This window comes from Piliocolobus tephrosceles, chromosome 1 (genome assembly GCF_002776525.5).
Source record: "Piliocolobus tephrosceles isolate RC106 chromosome 1, ASM277652v3, whole genome shotgun sequence".
NCBI classification, from domain to species: Eukaryota; Metazoa; Chordata; class Mammalia; order Primates; family Cercopithecidae; genus Piliocolobus; species Piliocolobus tephrosceles.
In genome coordinates, this window is record NC_045434.1 from 35,616,329 (window position 1) to 35,641,073 (window position 24,745).

A 24,745-nucleotide genomic window follows, 5' to 3' on the forward strand; every position below is an offset into this window, starting at 1 on the left:
TAACACTGTGCTGGTGGTACAAAGACAGTCCTTGCCTTCTAGAAGACTACCTTGTATCTGTACTTAAACTACATCAAAAACCCTCTAGTGGGGCAAAATGACATCTTTCGTGTTTTGTTCTTAGAATGATCGTCGACGTAGATAGAGAATTCTGGTTTCTTTCTCTACCTCATCTTCACTCCATCTAACAGCAATTCATGCTAATCCACAGTTGTTCTCAGGGTTGACAGAGAAGGTGACTATAGCAGAATCAGGCTTGCTAAAGCTTATATTCTAGCACTTGTGCTGTTACCTGTTACTGGTGTAATCCATGTATACATCTGTGCTGCCCATTCACTTTGCAGGTACAGCCGAGACTATGTGGTGGAAGGGGAACCATATGCCGGTTATGATAGACACAATGCAGAGGTAGCAGCCTTTCACTTGGACAGGTACGTATGATCACAGCAGGTTATGTTCATTTTGTTTACTTTCAAATGTCTTGAAGAGGACTCACGGACTCCTTCAAAAGGATGCAACAGGCCGGGCGCGGTGGCTCAAGCCTGTAATCCCAGCACTTTGGGAGGCCGAGACGGGGGGATCACGAGGTCAGAAGATTGAGACCATTCCTGGCTAACACGGTGAAACCCCGTCTCTACTAAAAAATACAAAAAAACTAGCCGGGCGAGGTGGCGGGTGCCTGTAGTCCCAGCTACTCGGGAGGCTGAGGCAGGAGAATGGTGTAAACCCGGGAGGCGGAGTTTGCAGTGAGCTGAGATCGCGCCACTGCACTCCAGCCTGGGTGACAGAGCGAGACTCCGTCTCAAAAAAAAAAAAACAACAAAAGGATGCAACACTAGTAAGTAACTTGTTACCCCTTTTAGATAGCTAATTGACTAGTTCCATTACACTTGTATGAGTCTCATAATTTGGTTGGCACTGGGAATACTAAAGTATTTTAATTCCATGCTTCTTTAGGTCATTTCATTTCTGGCCTGCTCTGTTATTATCATCAGTGAAGATATTCTTGGTAAATAAACTTTGAACTTAAATATCTGAATTGAACTAGTCATTAATTGGGCCTAGCTGTCCTGTTGTTTTGTTATATATTTATTTTAAGTAAGTAATGCTGACTTATCCCCATGTGCTGGAAACATATAGCATGAAATATATTATGAGTTTTATTGTTCTTTATACAAACTATGCATAGCTTCAAAAACCAGAATAATTACAAAAGGAAAGGGCCGGGCGCAGTGGCTCACACCTGTAATCCCAGCACTTTGGGAGGCCAAGGTGGGCAGATTGCGTGAGCTCAGGAGTTTGAGATCAGCCTGGCCAACATGGTGAAACCCTGTCTCTACTAAAATACGCAGAATTAGCCGGGCATGGTGACAGGCACCTGTAGTCCCAGCTACTTGGGAGGCTGAGGCAGGAGAATTGCTTGAACCTGGGAGGCAGAGGTTGCAGTGAGCTAAGATCGTGCCACTGCACTCCAGCCTGGGCGACAGAGTGAGACTCTGTCTTTAAAAAAGAAAGAAAGAAAGAAAGAAAATAGATGTGAATTATAAGTTTGTAAGTTAACTAGGAAAATTCTTTTTTTTTTTTTTCCCCAGCAGGTTAGTAGTCAGGAACCTTGCAGCTGAGCTGTCTGGTATCCCAGTTACTCTGCTGACCAGCTCTTTCATCAGGCCATATTGGCCGACTTTAAAAGAAATTGCTCACAATATTTGTTTTAAAAAATTAATTTATGACTGATGCAGTGGCTCATGCCTGTAATCCCAACACTTTAGGAGGCTGAGGTGGGTGAATCACTTGAGCCCGGGAGTTCCAGACCAGCCTGGGCAACATGGTGAAGCCCCGTTTCTACTAAAAAGAAATACAAAAATTAGCTGAGTGTGGTGGTGTGTGCCTGTAGTTCCAACTAGTGGGGAGGCTGAGGAGGGAGGATTGCCTGAGCCTGGGAGGTCGAGGCTGCGGTGAGCTGTGATTACGCCATTGCACTCCAGCCTGAGCAACAGAGTGGGACGCTGTCTCAATAAGATAAAATAATAAATAGGCCGAGACGGGCGGATCACGAGGTCAGGAGATCGAGACCATCCTGGCTAACACGGTGAAATCCCGTCTCTACTAAAAAAAAAAAATACAACTAGCCGGGCGAGGTGGCGGGCGCCTGTAGTCCCAGCTACTCGGGAGTCTGAGGCAGGAGAATGGCGTGAACCCGGGAGGTGGAGCTTGCAGTGAGCTGAGATCCGGCCACTGCACTCCAGCCTGGGCGACAGAGCGAGACTCCGTCTCAAAAAAAAAAAAAAAAAAAAAAAAAAAATTTTTGAGACAGAGCCTCACTCTGTCCTCCAGACTGGAGTGCAATAGCCCGATCTTGGCTTACTGCAACCTCCACCTCCCAGGTTCAAGCGATTCTCCTGCCTCAGCCTACGGAGTAGCTGGGACTACAGGTACATGCCACCATGCCCAGCTAATTTTTTGTATTTTTAGTAGACACGGGGTTTCACCATGTTGGTCAGGCTGGTCTGGAACTCCTGACCTGAGGTGATCTGCCTACCTCAGCCTCCCAAAGTGCTGGGATTATAGGTATAAGTCACCACGCTCAGCCTAAAAATGAATTTATAAGGAAACCAGAAAAAAAAAAAAGATGAAATGTTTGTTTTTCTGAATTAGGATTTTGTAAACATAAAAGCAGTAACATAAAAATCACAAATTCAATAGTCTTGACTAAGTAAAATAATGAACATATATCAAGAAACAGCAAACAAAATTTAAAAGCAAACAACAAACGGAGAAAACACTTGAATCTAATATAATCTGAGTATTAATAGCCTTAATATGTGTTTATACAAATCTGTATATTTATGTTAAAACTCAGTTAGAAAATGGGTTAAGAGCACAAACACTATCAATTGCTAATAAATATGTGGGAGCGGGGGGGAGTTCATCCTCACCAGAAATTTTTTAAAATTCAGTTGAGATACTGTTTTTACCTGTTGAAAATGGCAAAGCTTAAAAAAAAGATAATACTTTATTGGGAGGAATACATTGAGATTCATATGCTGCTTATGGCATTGTTAATTGTTTCAGTTTTTTTGTTAAGAGCCCTAGCATTATATATCAAAATTAAGGATAAATGTATCAACATTAAGGAATGTTTATATCATTTGAACAAATAACTGCTTTTTTATATACATATCTAAGACATTTCTAGGAAGTACCCTAGAGAAAGAATACAAAACTCAAAGATATATATACAACAGTCTTAGCTGTAGCATTTTCAGTAGTGAAAAACTGGTTGTAACCTAAACATCTATTGATATGGAAAAGCTTAGATACATGTGTACAATACCATGAATTTTTGCTGCCCCTTTTAAGACCTAGTGGTGTACAGTTGGATGAATCCTACTCCTCACTTAATGGCACACTAGAATCAGGCTTTCCAAGACCTTATCTGTTTGCCTCTTTTCTTCATCCCCAACCCCCCCATCCTGTTTGTTGGACACCAACAGGCATAAAGTTCCTCATTTCTGTACCAGTGTTTTGTATTACCCAACACAGTAAGTTTTGTTGATATATATGTAAAGTGATATTTCATTGTTATTTCACTGTTATCTTGTATTTCCCCATTACTGGCAAAGTTTGTCTTTTCACAGCAGGACACCTATTTGTTAACTTAGAGTACTTGTGTACTTTCGATGTTAACTAACTATAATGTTTCAATTTGTAACTTGTGCTTTGGGAGTCTTGTATTAAAAAGTCCTTCCCTACCTCAAAGTCTGAAAGATGTTCTCTTGCCAATCCTCCTGTCACTTTTGTTAAGTGTCACTGTAGCCAGCCTCAAGTGCTACAGTAACATTGCCCCTCAGTGCTAAACTAGCTGTTGTTCTTGGGCTTGGCAATTTTCATTGGGGAGAAAAAAATACTTCCCAATCTAAGCATGTGTTTGTAGTCCTGGCTAACAGGGAGGCTAAGGTGAGAGGATCACTTGAGCCCAGGAGTTCCTGGCTGCAGGAAGCTATGATCATGCCACTGCACTCCGGCCTGGGCAACAGAGTGAGACTCAAAAACCAACCAAACAAACAAACAAACAAACACGCACAAAAAACGCTTCCCAACCTTTTTCATTTGTGGATCCTGATACTTTTCTGCTTTGGGTTCCTATTTCTTCATTACAGTCAGATTTAACCACCTTCCCTTACCTCGGGGGGATCTCTGGATTTCTATGTTATTTTGACAAATCTGTTGACTTGCCTTTGTGGCTTTTATAAGACTGGTTTTAGGACAGAATCAGAAGCCCTAAACAATACCCATTTGTAAAGGCTTTCTAATGACTGGGAAAAGGTTCATGATACAATGATGAGTAAAAAGCAAGATATAAAACTACATACGATGTAATCTCAATTGTATGTATATACATAAGTGTGAGTGTATGTTTATATACCCACGCTTAAAGGGAAAACATGCTGATATGCCAAAATGTCAGTACCTGTAATTATTTCGGGGTTGTGGAATTATAGGTGATTTTTATTTTCTTTATTATAAATTTTCTGTGTGTTCCAAATTCTGCCTCTCCAACTTTTGTTCTGTTAGTGTATATTTTTTAGCCAGGAAATTTCATTTTTTAAAAATAAATTATTGTTTTCAACCTTTTAGATTGTTAGAGGTATCTTCAAATTCTTTTTTTTGTTTGTTTTGAGGCGGAGTCTCGCTCTATCTCCCGGGCTGGAGCGCAGTGGCCGGATCTCAGCTCACTGCAAGCTCCACCTCCCGGGTTTACGCCATTCTCCTGCCTCAGCCTCCCGAGTAGCTGGGACTACAGGCGCCCGCCACCTCGCCCAGCTAGTTTTTTTGTATTTTTTAGTAGAGACGGGGTTTCACCGTGTTAGCCAGGATGGTCTCGATCTCCTGACCTCGTGATCCACCCATCTCGGCCTCCCAAAGTGCTGGGATTACAGGCTTGAGCCACCACGCCTGGCCCAAATTCTTTATTTAATTTGCTCTGTGGGTTTATCCTTTTAGATCAGTCTGCTTTTTTTTTTTTAATCAATGTGCTGTTTTATTTAAAGATTTGAACCCATATATGAGTTTGGGTTCCATTTTTTTCTAATGCTTTCCTAAAATCTGTTTTTAATTTTTATTATGAAAAAATTTCTAACCTACAAAAGTAGAAAGAATAGTATAATGAGCCCATATACCCACTCTGTAGATTTAACAGTTGTTCACATTTTATCAAATTTGTCTTATTCTTTTTACTGAAGTGTATATTAAAATAAATTACACACACTTTGACATTAAATTCCTAAAAATATGTGCCTCTAAAAAATTAGATTTACCTGCTAGCTAAAACCCTTTACACATTTGACATGATGAACTGTAATTTTTAAGACTGTTACTTAAAAAACATCCCCTAAGATTTTTCTCTTCTGTTTTTCAATCTTCCAAACCAGGATTCTGGGTTTCCGCCGAGCCCCCTTGGTGGTTGGCAGATTTGTTAATCTTCGAACAGAGATTAAACCTGTTGCCACAGAGCAGCTGTTGAGCACCTTCCTAACTGTAGGTAAGAAGATTGTAGAGGACATTTATATAGGGGAATGATTCATAAGTTAAAATGGGGCATTGTTGAGCAAGCTGGTTTCTGACTTTTAGGAATTAAAGAACGTAAAGGAATACAAAAGCAAATCAGACAACCAGCTCTCAGGTTATTTGGAAAAATGAATCTAAAGGAGATGGCAGGAAATTGAAATTTTCCTGTGTACTCTTGTGTTGTCTGTGACATAGGAGGTGAGGTCATTTAGTGATAGTAAAAGCAGGTGATTATTTCCTTCTGCTTTCTCTTAGAGCTATTAAGTCTCAAACTCAGAATTTGGCCTAAATTGGTTATTGTTTGTATATCATTGGCTTAGTTATTTTTACATATGTATATATATATGTTTTCTTGGAAACTGTCTCCATCTTCTTAGAATTGAGGAAATCTTAAGGCAACTCTTTGGGAGGCTCAGAAATTCTTTTGTAAGGTTGTATTTGGACCTGGAAGATCAACAGGCCTACCACTTCTTCAAGGGTTAACCTATAACTCATTGTGCCTGAAACTGGCTATGTTGCCCCTGGCCTCTGTTTTCCATTATCTTAATTCTGAGGTAAGAGATCTGAGCTAAAATTCTCACTCCTATTCTTGTGAGCAAGATGAGAATGGGAAGAATCCAAAAGGGCTGTGGTTTCTTGTTTTCACCTCTTCACCTTGACTCTTTTTCAGTGATACAGTGCTCTGCATTAGGGCGTGACTGTTAAAACAGACATTGCAAGATGAACTTCACCTTGCTTTTTGCTAGAGTGAGTGGATTTACATTTAAAATGAGGAAAAACTGAATATTTAAAGGACTTATGACAGATTCGTCATTCAGAATTTCAACTTATAAGGCTTGGGCTGTACTTTTCTTACAGATAACCAAAAGCATACAGTGTTAGATATTGTATCAGATATTTTCTAATTACCTTTGGTTGTTCAATTTTATGCTTGGCAAACATGAATTCCTGGTGGGTGCTGGGATTGAGGGAAAGAGTCCAAGAAGAGTAAGTCAGGGTACCTGCTCTTCAAAGGCTCACATATGGTTAACTCATACATTATATGAAGTGTGGGGAAGGGAAAAGCAGAGGGTTTGTAGAGGAGGTTATTAACACTTGAACTGAGTATTGAAGAACCAGTATGAGTTACCAAGGCAGCAAAGAGGAAAGGGCATTGGCAAAATAATGGGAATATTAATGAGAACAAGGGCATAAAGACTGGAAAGTAATAGGGCAGGTAGAGGGATTTGACTGGAGGTGAAGTTTTTAATAATCATCTGACCTTAGCATCACCTTGTTGTTATTGTTGTGTTTTTAAGACTTTATTGTTTTTAGAGCAGCTTTAGGTTCACAGCAAAACTGAGAGGAAGGTACAGAGATTTCCCAAATAACCGCTGCCCCTCACACACATAGTTTCCCCCATTATCAACATCCCACCTCACAGTGGTACAGTTGTTACAATTGATGAGCCCATGTTGACACATCATAATCATCCAGAGTCCATAGTTTACATTCCGGTTCACTCTTGGTGTTGCATATTCTGTGGGTTTGGACAAATGTATAATGACATGTATACATCATTATAGTATCACACAGAGTATTTTCACTGGTCTAAAAATCCTCTATGTTCTACTTATTCATCATTCTCCATCCCTCTCTCCAATCCAGTTGCAACTACTGATCTTTTTACTGTCTGTATAATTTTGCCTTTTCCAGAATGTTACATAGTTGAATCACAGTATATAGCTTTTTCAGAGTGGTTTCTTTCACTTAATAATATACATTTAAGGTTCCTTCATGTCTTTTCATGGCTTGATTTCTCATTTCTTGTTATTGCTGACTAATATTCCGTTGTCTGATGTACCACAGTTTATCCATTTACCTATTGAATGACATCTTGGTTGCTTCCATGTTTGGGTAATTGTGAGTAAAGCTGCCATAAACATCTGTGTATTATTGACATAAGTTTTTAGCTCTTTTGGGTAAATACCAAGGAGTGTGATTTCTGGATTATATTAAGAGTACATTTAGTTTTGTAAGAAACTGCCAAACTGTCTTCCAAAGTGGCTGTACCATTTTGCATTCCCACCAGCAAAGAGTTCCTGTTGCTCCTCATCCTTGGCAGCATTTGATGTTGTCATATTTTGGATTTCGACTATTCTAGTAGGTGTATCTCATTGTTTTAGTTTGCATCTCCCTGATGACATATAATGTAGAGCATCTTTTCATATGCTTATCTGTCATCTGTATATCTTTGTTGAGGTGTCTGTTAAGGTCTTTGGCTCATATTTAAGTTAGGTTGGTCCTTTTCTTACTGTCAAGTTTTAGGCGTTCTTCGTATAGTATGGCTAACAGTCCTTTGTCAGATGTGTCTTTTGAAAATACTTTATCCAGCTGGACATGGTGGCTCATGCCTGTAATCCCAGCACTTTGGGCGGCCAAGGTGGGCAGATCACTTGAGGTCAGGAGTTTGAGACCAGCCTGGCCAATATGGTGAAACCCTGTCTCTACTAAAAACACAAAAATTAGCTGGGCATGGTGACACACACCTGTAATTCCAGCTACTCGGGAGGCTGAGGCAGGAGAATTGCTTGAACCCAAGAGGCAGAGGTTGCAGTGAGCTGAGATCATGCCACTGTAACTGCAGCCTGAGTGACAGAGTGAGACTCTGTCTCAAAAAAAAAAAAAAGAAAGAAAATATTTTCTTCAAATATATAACTTGTCATTTCATTCTCTTGTTGGCAATTTTTAAAATGTATTATTAAGTAAGTTGGTATAATAATATTAAGTAAGTTGGTATATAATACAAGAATAACTAAAATCTATGTAGCCCCAGCAACCTACACAAGTATGTTCACTGTTACTTTATCTGATCCTTTTGACGATAGCATGCAATAAGTAGGTGAGGTGTTGCCCACATTTTATACCTGAGAGTGGAGGCTTAGAAGTGGCTAATGACTTTCCCAAAGTCACAACACTACTAATTGTTAGCCAGGATCCAAACTCAGATTTTAAGACTCTAAAATCTTTCATTAGTTTATAGTCTTTATTTATTCAGTACAACTTTATTTCACTTCTGTCTGACAGGCACTGAGCTAAGTGCTGAATATGCAAAACCGAATGACCTTCCTATCTTCAAGGATCTTTGTCTAATGGGGGAGCCAGACATGTACAAAGAACCTGTGGACTGGGTGGTGGGGGTGGGAGTGGGAATAGGGAGGTGGCCTAGAAGTTATGGCCAGGATGACAGTTAATTAGTGAAGGTGATATTTTAACCAAGTCTTAAAGGGAAAATAGCAGTCCCTTAGGTAGATAGAGTGGGAAAGAATATTTTAGGTTTGTATTTAACATTTTTTGTGCTATAGATACCTTTGGCAGTCTGGAGAAGCTTATGGATCCTTTCTAAAAATAAAGGTTTTAAATACATACATAAATTAAAATATATAGACTTATAAATGAAACCAATAATATTGAAGTATAATTTCAGTATCAAAAATTTTAAAAAGCAAGTTTAGATACAGTAATATGTGCTTTGTTGTTTAACACATTAAATAAGCTCTATCAGAGATTAGTTGCACTGTGATTTCAGACTATGATTATAAACAGTATTTTGAGATTATCTGCAACAATGCTAGTATGATATGAAAAATCTGTGATTTCTTGTAGAGACAAAGTCACATGTAATTCAAATATGACGGTTTGCTCCCTGCCATCATAATAGAAGGAAATGCTAATTTTTAGTAGAAGTTAGTGAAAATAAAGATGTAATTTTGTTCCCATCGAGCTTACAGGCCCTATGAGTTGATCCTGTTCCAGGTAGAGGACAGAGTGTGGACAGAGGTGATGAGCAATGAGAGAAAAGCAACAAGCTCAGGAGACTGTGCTGTTTAGCTGAAGGAAAGGATGTGTGGGGCTGGCCAGTGAAGAAGACAGCTGGTCAGGACAGTGTCACTGGAGGGCCTGTGTACCATGCTTAGGAGTTGAGACTTTCTCTTTAGGCACTAGAAAGCCATTAAAACAGTTTGAATATGGAAAAATCCGATATGAATTTCAAGAGCAAATTGTGGCAGCATTGTCAAGGGTGCATTGGGAAGGGAAGAATCAAGAGCTGAGAGCACTCTGGGAGTGTTGTGAATTCATATGTAATAAGAGAACTAAAGCAAGGACAGGGAATAGAAAGATTTAAGAGCTATTCAGGAATTGGAATGGAAAGAATTTGGTGAACATTTGGGCTGGGAGAGCAATTGAGAGAAGAAAAAATGAAGAATGACTCCTAGGTTTCTGGATTGAATGACAAGTGATTAGTGGAGCTGTTAACTATTTTAGGAATGTAAGGAGAGGAGCGTATTTAGGGAGGTGGAGCAGAGAAAGATAATGAATTTAAGTTTGGATATTTTGTTTCCTTGACAGGAACATCCAGGAGTAAGTGTAGACTAATCATTTAGGAGCTAAAGCCTACAGTTTAGGAGAAAAGGCTTGGCTGAAGCCACATATTTTATTGTCACAGTTGGTAGTTCACCCAAGGAGAGCATGGAGACTGAGGTGATTAGAAGACCAGTTTTTAAAAGTTTGGCAGTCCAGGAAATAGAGGTTCAAAGCCTCAGTTCATGGCACTGAAATGGGGATGTTGAACTCTGGAAAGGTAGATTGAACCATGTTATTAAAATAAGTAGCTGGCATCAATTGGTGTCTGACAATATGTCAGGCACTGTGCTAAGCATTGCCGCCATGGATTGCCTCATTTACTCTTCACAACCTAGTGCTGGAGGAGGTAGTATTGTTGTCTCCATTTTACAGAAGTTGCTTAGAGAGACTAAATTACATGCCCAGAGTCTTGCAATCTCATGATTAAACTAGTCTAAATGTTAACCCCAGGAACCTGACCTCAGACTCCACATTCTCCCTTCTAGTTATGAAGATTCTTATTTACCAAACTCAAGAGTTTGTATTTTATCCTGTAGGAAACAGGTTTCCTATAACAGGCAATATTTTGTTTGTTTTAGGGCTTTGAATTTTTTTTGAATCAGTAATGGATTCACACAATGGAATTTTGAATGGATTCAAAATTCAGGGAAATTCAGGCCAGGTGTGGTAGTTCATGCCTGTAACTCCAGCACTTTGGGAGGCTGAGGCAGGAGGATCACATGAGGCCAGGAGTTTGAGACCAGCCTGGCCAACATGATGAAACTTCGTCTCTACTGAAAATACAGAAATTAGCCGGGTGTGGTGGTGCACGTCTGTAATCCCAGCTACTTGGGAGGCTGATGCAGGAAAATCACTTGAACTCGGGAAGCAGAGGTTGCAGTGAGCAAAGATCATGCCACTGCACTCTACCCTGGGAGACAGAGCAAGATTGTATCTCAAAAAAAAAAAAAAAAAATCTGTGAAATTCAATGAAAAATTTTCTTGTCCGTCCAGTTCCTTCCCCTTTCTCTGAGTGGCAGCCTCTAATTAGTAATTTCCTTATGTCTTTTTGTATGAAATATGAATATATATTTTTATCTATCTCTACCATTTTATACAACATATGGCACACTTTGCATACTTTTGCATCTTACTCTTTTTACTTAATACATCCTAGAAATCTGTATCATGTACAATGAGCTTGTTGTTTTACACTACAAAGTGTTCCATTATTTGGGTCTACCATAATTCATATAACCAGAATTTTATTGGACTTATATGTTGTTCCAGTATTTTGCTTTTACAACCAGTGTTGCCCAGAATTACCTTGTATATACGTCAGGGGTCCCCAACCCCTGCGCTGCGGAATAGTACCAGTCTGTGTCACAGTAGGAACCGGGCCGCACAGCATGAGGTGAGGGGTGAGCGAGCATTACCGCTTCAGCACCAGCTCCTTGTCAGATCAGTGGCAGCATTATATTCTCATAGGAGCACAAGCCCTATTGTGAACTGCGCATGTGAAGGATCTAGGCTGCGCGTTCCTTATGAGAATCTAATACCTGATGATCTGACATGGAGCAGTTTCATCCTGAAACCATTGCCACCCAGCCCCCAACACTTGTCTGTGGAAAATTGTCTTCCACAAAACCAGTCCCTGGTGCCAAAATGGTTGGGGACCACCCATGCGTATTATTTCACACATAAGCAAGCATTTCTAGAAATGGGAGTGCTACATCAAAGGGCGATAGGTGTGGCCACATTATCCTATATAGATGTTGAACCAGTTTATATTCCCATAGAAATATATGAGAGTGACTCTCCTAGCTTCACCAACAATATGTTATTAAACTTTTGGTTTTGTGTATTTCATATGTAGCATCTTTTTGTTTGAGAGCTATTTGTATTTTCTATTAACTGTCTTTGCATATCCTTTGCTCATTTTCTGCTGTGTCATTGGTCTTATCGCTGTATAGGAGTTCATCCCTAGGGCGGATAGTCTTTTGTGACGTGAGATGTAAATACTCTCTCTCAAATTTTTTTTTTTTTTTTTTTTTTTTTTTTGGAGATGGAGTTTTGTTCTGTCACTCAGGCTGGAGTGCAGTGGCGCAATCTCAGCTCACTGCAACCTTTGCCTCTCAGGTTCCAGCAATTCTCCTGCCTCAGCCTTCCGAGTAGTTGGAATTACAGGTGCATACCAGTACTCCCGGCTAATTTTGTATTTTTAGTAGAGACGGGGTTTCACCATGTTGGCCAGGCTGGTCTCAAATTCCTGACCTCAAGTGATCAGGAGTTCACTTATTATAATAGTTGCCAAATGGTGATTTTTTTTTTTTTAATGCTCTCTCTCAGCAGTATCACCAAATGATAATTTTTGTATTTTTGTTTTTTTTGAGACAGAGTCTCTGTCACCCAGGCTGGAGTGCAGTGGCACGATCATGGCCCACTGCAGCCTCAACCTTCTGCTCTCAAGCAATCCTTCTACCTCAACCTCCTGAGTAGCTTTGACTACAGGCATGCGCCACCATGCCTGGCTAATGTTTTTACTTTTATTTTTATAGAGACAGGGTTTCATTGTGTTTTCCAGGCTGGTCTCAAGTGATCCTTCTCCCTCGGCCTCCTAAAGTGCTAGGATTACAGATGTGAGCCACAGTTCCTGGCCTTCAAATGATTTTTTTCATTCTATCATTGCTTCTAGACCTATTAGTTGTCATTCTGTTGAAGGGTAGAACTCCCCTGCCTCCACACATTCATGTATTTATTTATATCACCATGAACTCACTATGAGCTACAATTTATTACCATTTATAATTATTCGGATGCTTAAACTGTTCCACATTTGGCCAGTGGGAACCTCTACAAACTAGTTCCTGTGTCATTTTAGAATGGTCCCATCATTCTCCAAGCACTTTCTTGCAACTAGCATAACGCTGTGGTCCAGGCTCATCTTGTACTTTCCCTAACCCAGGCCTGAAATCAGCTATTTCTTCAGATTAAAAGGATACAGGTGTATCTTTTTCTGTATCTGTGTATTAAACCCATCAATTCAGGCCTGGCGCAGTGGCTCATGCCTGTAATCCCAAGCACTCTGGGAGGCTGAGGTGGGTGGATCATGAGGTCAGGAGTTCCGAGACCAGCCTGTCCAATATGGTGAAACCCCATCTCTAATAAAAATACAAAAATTAGCTGGTGTGGTGGCGTGCGACTGTAGTCCCAGTTACTTGGGAGGCTGAGGCCGGAGAATTGCTTGAACCCGGGAGGCAGAGGTTTCAGTGAGCCGAGATCACGCCACTGCACTCCAGCCTGGGCAAGAGAGAGAGACTCCATCTCAAAAAAAAACAAAACAAAAAACAAACAAACAAAAAAACCCATCAATTCAAACTAGTATTTCCAATTCTAATTCACCACTGCAGGATTTATCCTGGCTCTCTCTCTTTCTGTATGTTTAACTCTCTTCTCCACTGGTGAGAAGCCTGGTTACTGTTACACTCAGTCTGTCTACTTATTTGCTCAACTTCCCCCCTTCCTCTATACCTCCCCCTCTGTGTAACCAAACTCTTGGCCACAGTTGGCCTAGTACCTGACCTTTTTGCCCTCCCCTGGGCACTCTGGCCAAGATCTCAGTCCTAATGAAGAAGAGGAGGATGTTACTTTCCTTTAATTAAAGTTGAGTTCAGGCCAGGTGCAGTAGCTCACACCTATAATCCCAGCACTTAGGGAGGCTGAGGTGGGTGGATCACCTGAGGTCAGGAGTTCGAGACCAGCCTGACCAAATGGTGAAACCATGTCTCTACTGAAAATACAAAAATTAGCCAAGCGTGGTGGCATGTGCCTGTAATACCAGCTACTCAGGAGGCTGAGATGGGAGAATTGCTTGAACCTGGGAAGCAGAGGTTGCAGTGAGTCAAGATCGTGCCACTGCACTCCAGCCTGGGTGACAGAGCAAGACTCAGTCTCAAAAAAAAAAAAAAGAAAATTAGTGAGTTTAGAGGCCGGACATGGTGGCTCATGCCTGTAATCCCAGAATTTTGAGAGGCTGAGGTGGGCAGATCACTTGAGTCCAGGAATTTGAGCTCAGCCTGGCCGACATGGCAAAACCCCATCTCTACCAGAAAAATCAAAAATTAGCTGGGCATGGAGGCATACACCTATAGTTCCAGCTACTCAGGAGGCTGAGATGGAAGGATGTCTTGAGCCCTAGAGGCAGAGGTTGCAATGAGCTGAGATCACGCCACTGCACTCCAGCTTGGATGACAAAGCCAGACCCTGTCTCAAAACAAGAACAACAAAAACAAAACAAACAAAAAGTGAATTTGAAGGATCCTGGTGATGGTAGTTGATGCCAGAGAGAGAGACTGGGTAGAAAGGATACAGGAGGCAAGGGCAACTTGCTTTTGGGTGTATATCCTTTTGTACTTTTTGAATTTTGTTTATACTGTTTGCTTTTTTATTACCTATCCAGGAAAATAAATGTTTGAAATATAGTAAACTCAGGGTCTTTGTTTTCACCATACCTATTTACTTAGCTTCTCTGTTCTGCGTTATTTGGGAGAGAATTTGGAGTCTTCATTATTGCCTTAAGTGTATTTGGCTCCTTTCTGTCCTGTAGGAAACAATACTTGTTTTTATGGGAAGTGCTATTACTGCCGAGAAACAGAACCAGCTTGTGCTGATGGAGACACAATGGAGGGATCTGTCACACTTTGGCTTCCAGATGTGTGGCCTCTGCAGAAACACCGTCACCCATGGGGCAGGACTTACCGAGAAGGCAAATTGGCCAGGTAAATGCTCCTATGAGCCATTACTTAATTCTCCCCTGTGCCTAGCCAGGTGCCAGTTCTTTAAAGGAACCAGCACTTCTGTCCAAGAGTAAAAAGAACTGTGGAGTCAGGGGCAAACCCAGTAGGTAGGAACTCTGTCTTCTCTTTGTATGCAACAGTGCCAGGTACAGTGTTGACACTCAGTGCTGGTGATGCTGCTTGTCTCCAGGTGGGAGTATGATGAGAGCTACTGTGATGCTGTGAAGAAAACATCCCCTTATGACTCTGGCCCGCGCCTCTTGGACATCATTGACACAGCTGTCTTTGATTACCTGATTGGCAATGCTGACCGCCATCACTATGAGAGCTTTCAAGATGATGAAGGCGCTAGTATGCTCATCCTTCTTGATAATGCCAAAAGGTGAGACCAGCAGGACTGTCCTTGTCGGGGGGGTGGTTTCTGTGTATGAAAGAAGGGCATTTTCTAGAGCATCCTGGAGAACATCCAGAATACAATTGATAGGTGGCGTCCTTCTTTTTTCCACTTGGAGTCTTTGCTATTGGTACCTGTCGTTCTCTCTACTCTCAGGGATCTCAGTACTTCAAAAAATGGAAAAGCAATTCTTTCCAAGGAGTCTAAGACTCTATGAGCCTCTTCTCAGACAACTGGAAACCAGGGTCATTCGTTTGTTACTACCTACATCATTCTTTCTTGGCTATGATATTTGGTGTTTAGAAACTTGAGAGATACAGATGTAATAGAGTATGGAATTTGTTATTAAGTTTATTCTATCCAAAAGTTCCTGCAATTAAAAAGTTAATTTATTTGATAGGATGTTTTGCTATTTTTATGTTAGTCTAGGCCCATACTTTTGCTATCATGGGAAGAAGAGCTGTTGCCTAGTGTGGATTTTATATGTAATGACAAGTTACTTTTATCTTGAATAAGAAAAGTTTATTCATTTTGAATAAATAGAATGTCCTTATTTTTTTAGGCTTGAGCTATTTGGAGAGCACATTGTATTTCCATTTCATATTCTGCATTCTCCATGGTGGCCAGTTTAGTGTCACACTTTTTTAAAAAAATTTTTTTGAGATGGAATCTTGCTCTGTTGCCCAGGCTGGAGTGCAGTGGCACAATCTCAGCTCACTGCAACCTCTGCCTCCCGGGTTCAAGCGATTCTCCAGCCTCAGTCTCCTGAGTAGCTGGGACTACAGGCACCCGCTAATTTTGTATTTTTAGTAGAGACGGGGTTTCACCATGGTGTCTAGGCTGGTCTTGAACTCCTGACCTCAAGTGCTCCGCTTGCCTCGGCTTCTCAAAGTGCTGGGATTACAGGCGTAGTGCCACCCTTTTAGTTGCATTTAATAAATATTTACTAAATAGAATGCTTCCTTGGAGTACAGAATTTTCCAGGCCCTAGGTCACTACTGTTAACATTGGTTGTTAGAAATAAGCTAAGACATGGCTCCTCAGCAGAGTGCTTGGCCAGCATTTGCTAATGATGCCACCATCTTATACTGAACACCAGGCGCCTCGTGCTTCATGAAAGATGGTGACGACCACAGAAAATGAAAGACCAGCAAACACTGCCTCTCCCTCTACCCCATTACAGCAAAGCACATAGCACTCATCCTGTGATACACATGATATTTGATATTTGGTGTGTATCAAAATAGTTGCTTTGTCCATTCAGGCTGCTATACAAAATCCCTTAGACTGGGTAATTCATAAGCATTGGAAATGTATTGCTTACAGTTTCAGAGGCTGAGAACTCTAAGATGAAGGTGCCAGCAGATTCAGTGTCTGGTGAGGGCCTGTTCCTCAGATGGTGCCTTCTGTGTGTCCTCATATGGCAGAAGAGGTGAACACGCTCCCTCTGACCTCATCTCTAAGGGCACTAATCCCGTTGATGTGGGCTCTTCCCTCATGGCTTAATCATCTCCCAAAGGCCCTACCTCTTAATACTATTGGACTGTTGCACCAGGGATTACGAATTTGAGGGGGACACAAACATTCAGACAATAGCAGTTGCCTTTGCCTTGAATTACTGGAGGACCTACACTGTACTAAGAACTACCAGACTCCAGCTATTAAGGTGAACCTCTGGAAAGAGGGAAAGGTTGACAGTTTTCTAGAATCGGTTCTCCTTTTCTAACTCTGAATTGCTGCTAAGGTAATTTTTGCATCTGCTGTGAATCAGTTTCCTCAGCCTCTATGAACAGTTTTTCCAATTTGAATTGGCACATATACTTACTCGTAGGGAATAGGATATTGGTAATTTGGGAGTAGAACAAGTGTGACTTCTTTTTACAAGTAGTGGTCATCTGCTTATTTGTGGGAATCTAATATAAATGGCCTTTATTTCTCTCTCTGGTCCTTAAAACCTTTGCAGGCTTAGGGGTCTTCAAGTTCTCCCTTTGGTCTGTGAACTCCACACTGTGTTTACCATAATTATGCTCCAGTACCTTCCAATATCTTGGCAGGAAAAGGTCCCTTGTAAATGAGTATATTTGTTGTCAGATATTTTAGTACAGGCTGTTAGGGATCCTGTGTCTAATTGGTCATGCCCCGCTTGTTTTCAATTTAAGTGATTTGAGCTGCTGGAGCATGAAATTATCTAGGATCACATTTGAGTTTCATATAGAATTTGCTATTGCTTTGATGCTAAGAAAAGAATGGTACTTCCACCGAATTCACTAAGTTTTAATTTAATTTTCAGCTTTGGGAACCCCTCGCTGGATGAAAGAAGCATTCTTGCCCCTCTCTATCAGTGTTGCATGTAAGTTGTGCATAGCAAATACATGTGTCTGCATTGCCTTCCTTTCCAGGCTCAGGTAATAGTACATCCATTTTCTTGGCCCTCAGACTTTCTGATACCTGAGCCGTGCTTTTCATACTTCTCCAACCTAGAACCTCTGGAGATCCTGAAATGGGATATGAACCTCTGGAGATACTGAAATGGGATATCAGGGAAAAGTAAAGGCAGATAACCCACAGCTCAGAATTCATCTCAAATTTTGTATGAATAGAAGAGTGTATGTATTCAGTAATACATGTCTATGTTTGGTTTAATAGCAGAATATAATCACCCATACTCCCCACCCCACCGCCAAAAAAAAAAAAAAAAAAAAAAATGAGTAAAATCTGTATCCCTGGTTACTACACCTGGTTACCTTGTGGTTTCAAGTCCTCTCACTCACCCATCACATACCACCTGGGGTTCGCATATTTCAGTTTGAAATTAACTAAACCAAAAGTAACTTTTTCCATAAATAATAATTGATTTTGGCCAAGCACAGTGACTCACTCCTGTAATCCCAGGAATTTGGGAGGCCGAGGTGAGTGGATCACCTGAGGTCAGGAGTTCGAAACCAGCCTGGCCAACATGGTGAAACCCCGTCTCTAATAAAAATACAAAAATGAGCCAGGCATGGTGGCAGGCACCAGTATTCCAGCTACTTAGGAGGCTGAGACAGGAGAATTGCTTGAACCTGGGAGGCGGAGGTTGCAGTGAGCCGAGATTGTGCCATTGCATTCCAGTCTGGGCGACTGAGTGAGACTCTGTCTCAAAAAAATAGAAAATAGTAATTGATTTTTTAAAAAAACTGGGAACAGAGAAATTGAAAAATGAGTCAAGAAAATGAGCTAAAGTCTAAGAAGCTTCTTTTCATCATTCCTGAAATTATTTTATTTTATTATTATTATTATTTTTTAATTTGAGACAGCGTCTGCGTCTGTCACCCAGGTGGGAGTGCGGTGGTGCAATCTCAGCTTACAGCAACCTCTGCCTCTCGGGTTCAAGCAATTCTTGTGCCTCAGCCTCCCGAGTAGCTGGGACTACAGGCGCCTGCCACCAAACCCAGCTAATTTTTGTATTTGCAGTAGAGATGGGTTTCACTATGTTGGCCAGGCTGATCTGGAACTACTGACCTCAAGTGATCCACCTGCCTCAGCCTTCCAAGTGCTAGGATTACAGGTGTGAGCCACCGCACCCAACCATCCTGGTGTAATTTTAGAGCATGCACATCAAGAATCAGCTGGGATTCACCTTGCTTAACTTCACAGAAAAGCAAGTTCAAAAGCACCACTTAATACTGGTCAGCTCCCAGCAACATCATATCACATAAGACTGCCCTAGCAACTAGTCTCTTTCTCTTCTTTCTTTTTTTAAATAACACCAAAATTCTGTAGAAAGTAACAGTTTATCCAGGCAGTCCTTAGTTGTCTTTATTAATGATGGGAAGTAGTGATATATACAATCAAGAATTGTGCGTTTGTCTTTGAAGATGTTTTTGTGGTAGTAGTTTTATCAGTCTGGTTCAATCAGGAGATAGAAAAGACACAGTGTGTTAAACAGAGGTGTTTAATATAAAGGTTTTTTTTTTTTTTTTTTTTTTTTTTTGGAGACGGAGTCTTGCTCTGTCACCCGGGCTGGAGTGCAGTGGAGCGATCTCGGCTCACTGCAACCTCCACCTCCCGTATTCAAGCGATTCTCCTGAGTCAGCCTCCCAAGTAGCTGGGATTACAGGCACCTGTCACTGCACCTGGCTAATTTTTGTATTTTTAGTAGAGACGGGGTTTCACCATGTTGGCCAGGCTGGTCTAGAACTCCTGACCTTGTGCTCTGCCTGCCTCGGCCTCCCAAAGTGCTGGCATTACAGGCGTGAGCCACTGAGCCCAACCCAATATAAAGAATTATTAAATTCCAATAACAGGAGTGACTATAAAAGAAAACTAGGGCTGAGGGAGAGTACCCAAGGAAGGACAAACTTGGAAGGGGATCCCCTCCCAATGACTGGAGTTTGGACTTCAGTGGAGAAGGTTTAGCTCAACCCACCAGATAGCAGAGAAGTTTGCTAGTTTGCAGGTGCTGAACAAGCCAGAAGCAATTCTCTAGAGTGCAGGCTGGGTGTACATTCAAGCCATAGTGGTGTCATGACATGGAGAGGGAGAGAGAGAATCCAGTAGGAACCTTCTGTGCTGCAAGTGAGGCACACATGTGGGCCTTCAGAGGGAATTGGGGCCAGGGTGAGCAGATGGCCTTCAAATCTCCGGTTTCCATGTTGAGAGGGCCTCAGGAGAGTTATTCCCAGGCCAGGCTAAGGCTTGAGGTCACCAAGGACCCACACTTTCTGGGAATGTGGCTAGACAGGGCTTCACTGGATGACCTCTGTGCCTCCCCAACACCACCATGGACCCACAAAAGCATTTGGAGAGCCCCTTCCCCCTGCAGTGTCCCCCTAGCGCCCTCTAGTGAGAAAGCTTTAGGGGAAAGATGCTTAAATGAATCCCACCCGTTGTAGCAGAGCACATTTTGGTTTGGTTTGGTTTGGTTTGGTTTTTTGAGATGGAGTCTCGCTCTGTCGCCCGGGCTGGAGTGCAGTGGCACGATCTCGGCTCACTGCAGTCTCCGTCTCCCGGGTTCGAGTGATTCTTCTGCCTCAGCCTCCTGAGTAGCTGGGATTACAGGTACCTGCCACCATGCCCAGCTAATTTTTTTGTATTTTTAGTAGAGATGGGGTTTCACCATGTTGGTGGGGCTGGTCTGGAACTCCTGACCTCAGGTGATCTGCCCACCATGTCCTCCCAAAGTGTTGGGATTACAGGCGTGAGCCACTGTGCCTGGCCAGCAGAGCATATTTTGAAGAGTGAATTTGGAGCTGAGAGGAAATAACGTGATAACTTAGTCACAGAGGAAGCTCGGATACTCTGGGCATTTGTAATATATTTCAGAATAAAAAATAACTGTACTCCGTCTGTGCCTGTTTGTCCCTTCCATGCATGCTTTATGCAACAGTCTTCCTTAGCTTTTAAATTGTTGCACAACAGGCTGCCTTTTACAGAATCAGACATTTCTGCATACCTAGTGATTCCTACTTTGCCCACAGAGAGCTAAGAACTTTTCTTCTCAGATAAATAAAAGATACTCTATAGTTGGTGTCTTTGTTTGTTTTGTGCTGCTACAACAGGATACCACAGACTGGGTAATTTGTTTTATTTTATTTTATCTTATTTTGAGATGGAGTCTCGCTCTGTCGCCCAGGCTGGAGTGCAGTGGCGCGATCTTGGCTCACTGCAACCTCCACCTCCCAGGTTCAAGTGATTATCTTGTCTCAGCCTCCCAAGTAGCTGGGATTACAGGCGTTCACCACCATGCCTGGGTAATTTTTGTATTTGTAGTAGAGATGGGGTTTTACCATGTGGCCCAGGCTGGTCTCGAACTCCTGACCTCAAGTGATCTGCCCCCTTGGGCCTCCCAGAGTGCTGGGATTACAGGCATGAGCCACCATACCTGGCCAGACTGGGTAATTTATAATGAACAGAAATTTATTGGTTCATAGTTCTGGAGGCTGGAACATTAAATATCAAGGTGCCAGCATCTGACAAGGGACTTCTTGCTGCATCGTCATGTCACATGGCAGAAGGCAAAAGGGCAAAGAGAGAGGGCAACAAGGGGCTGAACTCGCCTTTTTTTTTTTTTTGAGATGGAGTCTCACTCTGTTGCCCAGGCTGGAGTGCAGTGGCGCAATCTCAGTTCACTGCAACCTCTACCTCCCAGGTTCAAATGATTCTCGTGCCTCAGCCTCCCAAGTAGCTGGGATTACAGGTGCGTGCCACCATGCCCAGCTAATTTTTGCATTTTTAGTAGAGATGGGGTTTTACCATGTTGGCCAGGCTGGTCTTGAACTCCCAATCTCAGGGCCCACCTCGGCCTTCCAAAGTGTTGGGATTACAGGCATGAGCCACCTCTCCTGGCCTTGAACTTGCCTTTTCATAGCAACATTAGTTCCACCCACGAGGGCAGAGCATTCATGGCCTAATGACCTCTTAAAGACTTCACCTTGATACTGTTACAATGGCAATTTCAACATATATTTTGGAGGGGACAGACATTCAAATGGTAGCAGTTGGTGAAATAATTAAGGCAGATAGGTATCCTTAAAATAATTTTTTCCTAGGAGAAATTGTTTTAGACTTCAGAAACAGATGAAGAAGAAGGAAGCTTATAGTACCCATTAACGTCTAAGGATACATCCTCTTGTTAACATTGTAGTGTACTTCATTCCAATCCGTGTGTGTATTTTGTTTTCCTACAGATTTGAAGTGAAACAGGGTTTTCCTCCAACCTTTTCCCCCCACCCAGCATCTTACCATAGGCATTTCCCATTCCACTAAATTTTCAAAATTGTTTTTAACAGCTGCATGGTATTCCTTTCAATGGATGAACCATAATTTAACTATTTCCCAATCATTGGACATTCAGATTGTTTAACATTTTTCCTGTTACAAACAGCACTGTGGTGAACATGTGTGTAAATCTCTGTATATATCTCTGATTAGTTATACAGAAAATATCAAAACATAGTAATGTTGCTTACTCATTATGTAGGGGTAATTCTAAAACAAAAATGATTTAAAGTATTTTACCTAATTTTTTTTTACTTTTGTCTGCCTAGCAGGCTTTCAAACTCCATTTGATAATGAGAGGTTTTAAGTACCTTGTTCTACAACTTTTTCTTCCAGCATTCGGGTTTCTACCTGGAACAGACTGAACTACCTAAAGAATGGTGTACTAAAGTCTGCCTTAAAATCTGCCATGGCCCATGACCCCATCTCCCCAGTGCTCTCTGATCCTCATCTGGACGCCGTGGATCAGCGGCTCCTGAGTGTCCTGGCCACCGTGAAGCAGTGCACCGACCAGTTTGGGGTGGACACAGTACTGGTGGAAGACAGGATGCCTCTCTCACACTTGTAATTCTCGACACAAAATAGGTGAAACTTCTTTTTACAAAGAGAAACAGCACAATCAATTCCAAATGGTATGAGATGGATTGGAAGTGGCCAGCAGCAAGTTCTGGTGACAGGGGACAGGGTGGCCTTGGATGTCTTTGGTGTTTTCTGTAGTGGAAACTAAAGCAAAGACCACAAATTTCAGAGCATAGAGACATTCCTGCTGAATTGCCTTCTGACCTCCTCGGCAATTGCCCATTTTAGCACTGGGCATCATAGTTGGTCAGTCTTAATTCCCATGCCAAAGGACAAACAGGTGTGACATCTGGATAGATGAATACTGGGATTGGCTCTGGAGCGTGTGTTTTGAGTTGAACCTTGTAGTCCTTTCTCCACGCCTGTGGATTTTGTGGAAACACTTTGCAATCTCTTGTGTCTTTTTTTTTTTTTTTTTTTTTTTTTTACCAGAACTAGTTAAATCAGAATGCTTACTGTCCTACAGAGTGGCAGCAAATAAAACCTTGTATTCCATCAAGCCAAAATAGCACACTCTGTTGGAGGAGATACATGTTTAAGATAGAATTGGAGGGAAGGACAAAAACAGAAAGGTGTTTGGGCTTTTAAGCCATTGGGTTGTATTGTTTTGATGATCTCAGAGGAGGGAAGAAGAGAGAGAGAGACCCACTGGTAGAACCAGAATCGGGCAGATGATTGAAATTGAAAAACAGGTTCCCTTGTATTGAGGGTCTTAAGATGTGTAAAAAGCAAACATGACTTTGCACCTGAGTAAATTCTGCATTCTCATAGTTGTATCCCAGTTAACCAAAAAGTTGTCTCTAGAGAAAATGCTATTACAATCTAAGCATGATTCTCTGAGGAGACTAATTTTTTCCCCTTTTGCCGAAAGCAGTCCTTCCCAAATTAACAAAGCAAACTGAAATAATACCTTGAATAACAGGTAGCTTGTGGTCTCTGTCATCCTCATTTCTCTTCTGAAATGAATTTCCACCTCTGCCTTTAGGGTATTTTGTCACTGAAGCTGCTGTTCTCAAGAGATCAGCAACCTTTTTGCCCCTTTCTCCTAAGAAAGGGACATTCCTACAGGTGAGAGTGTATACCTTACTGGGGGCTGGACTTATCTTGTGGTTTGGGGCCATGGAAGACTGGAAACAAAATTTTAAGCCGCCGCCGCTTTTTTTTTTTGAGACCAAGACTCACTCTGTTGCCCAGGCTAGAGTGCAGTTGTATGATCTCGGCTCACTGCAACCTCCACCTCCTGGGTTCAAGCGATTCTCTTGCTTCAGCCTCCAGAGTAGCTGGGATTACAGGCGCCCACCACCACGCCCAGCTGAGTTTTATATTTTTAGTAGAGATAGGGTTTCACCATGTTGGCCAGGCTGATCTCAAACTCCGGGCCTCAGGTGATCCACCTGCCTCGGCCTCCCAAAGTACTGGGATTACAGGCATGAGCCACCATGCCCAGCCAAGATTTTAAGCCTTCTGAGCCTTGAAATTGAGGAGGTTAAAAGGAAGAGCCTTAAGATTTTGATTTATGTCAAATCCTAATTCCATCATTCAGTCTTGTTTGGAGTTCTGAACCCATGATGTTATATTATGCTTCTTTCTCCTCTTAGCACTCTCAAATTTCAGGTTTGTAAAGCACAGTTTTCATTTTGTGTTCTGGCAAAGTGATGTCGACGTGTAAGTAGTTGCAGTAAAACACAGGGGCAAAGGAAGACAGGGCTGATGTGCCCACTCACCTGTGGACTCAGAGCTATGGGCTTTGCTCCTGCATCTTGCCGAGGTGCGTTCCAGCTTTTCATTCCTGTCAAGCAGAGGCGAATATTTAAACAGTGTGGTTGAATACATTTAATGCCAGCCATTGGAAACTAGTTTTAGGCACCCACTCTCAAAAACAGCTTTAGAATTTATGCCCAGTTTTCTTGCACTGAAAGATAACTGAGTAACCTGTAACTATTTTTAAATGGCATGAAATTAGGAAACTTTTGTACATTTTATATACATTTTGAGATGAAGAGAACAATGGGCTGGGTTATAAAAAGGGTGTATTGAATTTAAGAAGAGAGAGACTAGCACAAAACACAGAATTCGTGTTAACCAAAGGAGGCACTGATTTCAGTTTTAAGGCTACTCACTGTTGTGTGTCCAGGGAAATTCATAACTCAGTATGAGAATACCTTGGTTAATGCTCACCCACAGGCTTCCAGGAGCCAGCTGGGAGGAGACAATAGAAAGAGATATCAGCTTTGCTCTCCCTGTAAAGGTTAGTTGAACTAAGTTA

At 41.8% G+C, this 24,745-nt stretch overlaps 1 protein-coding gene across 4 annotated transcripts in view; it reads left to right on the plus strand.

Annotated features, from left to right (window-relative positions):
- Nucleotides 1-22,978, plus strand: part of FAM20B (FAM20B glycosaminoglycan xylosylkinase) — a 46,472-nt gene extending 23,494 nt beyond the window's left edge. For 3 of the 4 annotated variants that reach the window (XM_023231249.1, XM_023231248.2, XM_023231247.1), the window contains exons 3-8: nt 345-431; nt 5,433-5,542; nt 14,558-14,729; nt 14,938-15,129; nt 17,432-17,491; nt 22,237-22,468. In XM_023231249.1, the coding sequence (XP_023087017.1) occupies nt 345-431; nt 5,433-5,542; nt 14,558-14,729; nt 14,938-15,129; nt 17,432-17,491; nt 22,237-22,468 (853 nt within the window). Of the gene's footprint in view, nt 1-344; nt 432-5,432; nt 5,543-14,557; nt 14,730-14,937; nt 15,130-17,431; nt 17,492-22,236 lie in introns of all 4 variants that reach the window. The other variant, XM_023231246.2, reaches the window with a different exon arrangement.
- The last annotated feature ends 1,767 nt before the right edge of the window (nt 22,979-24,745 follow it).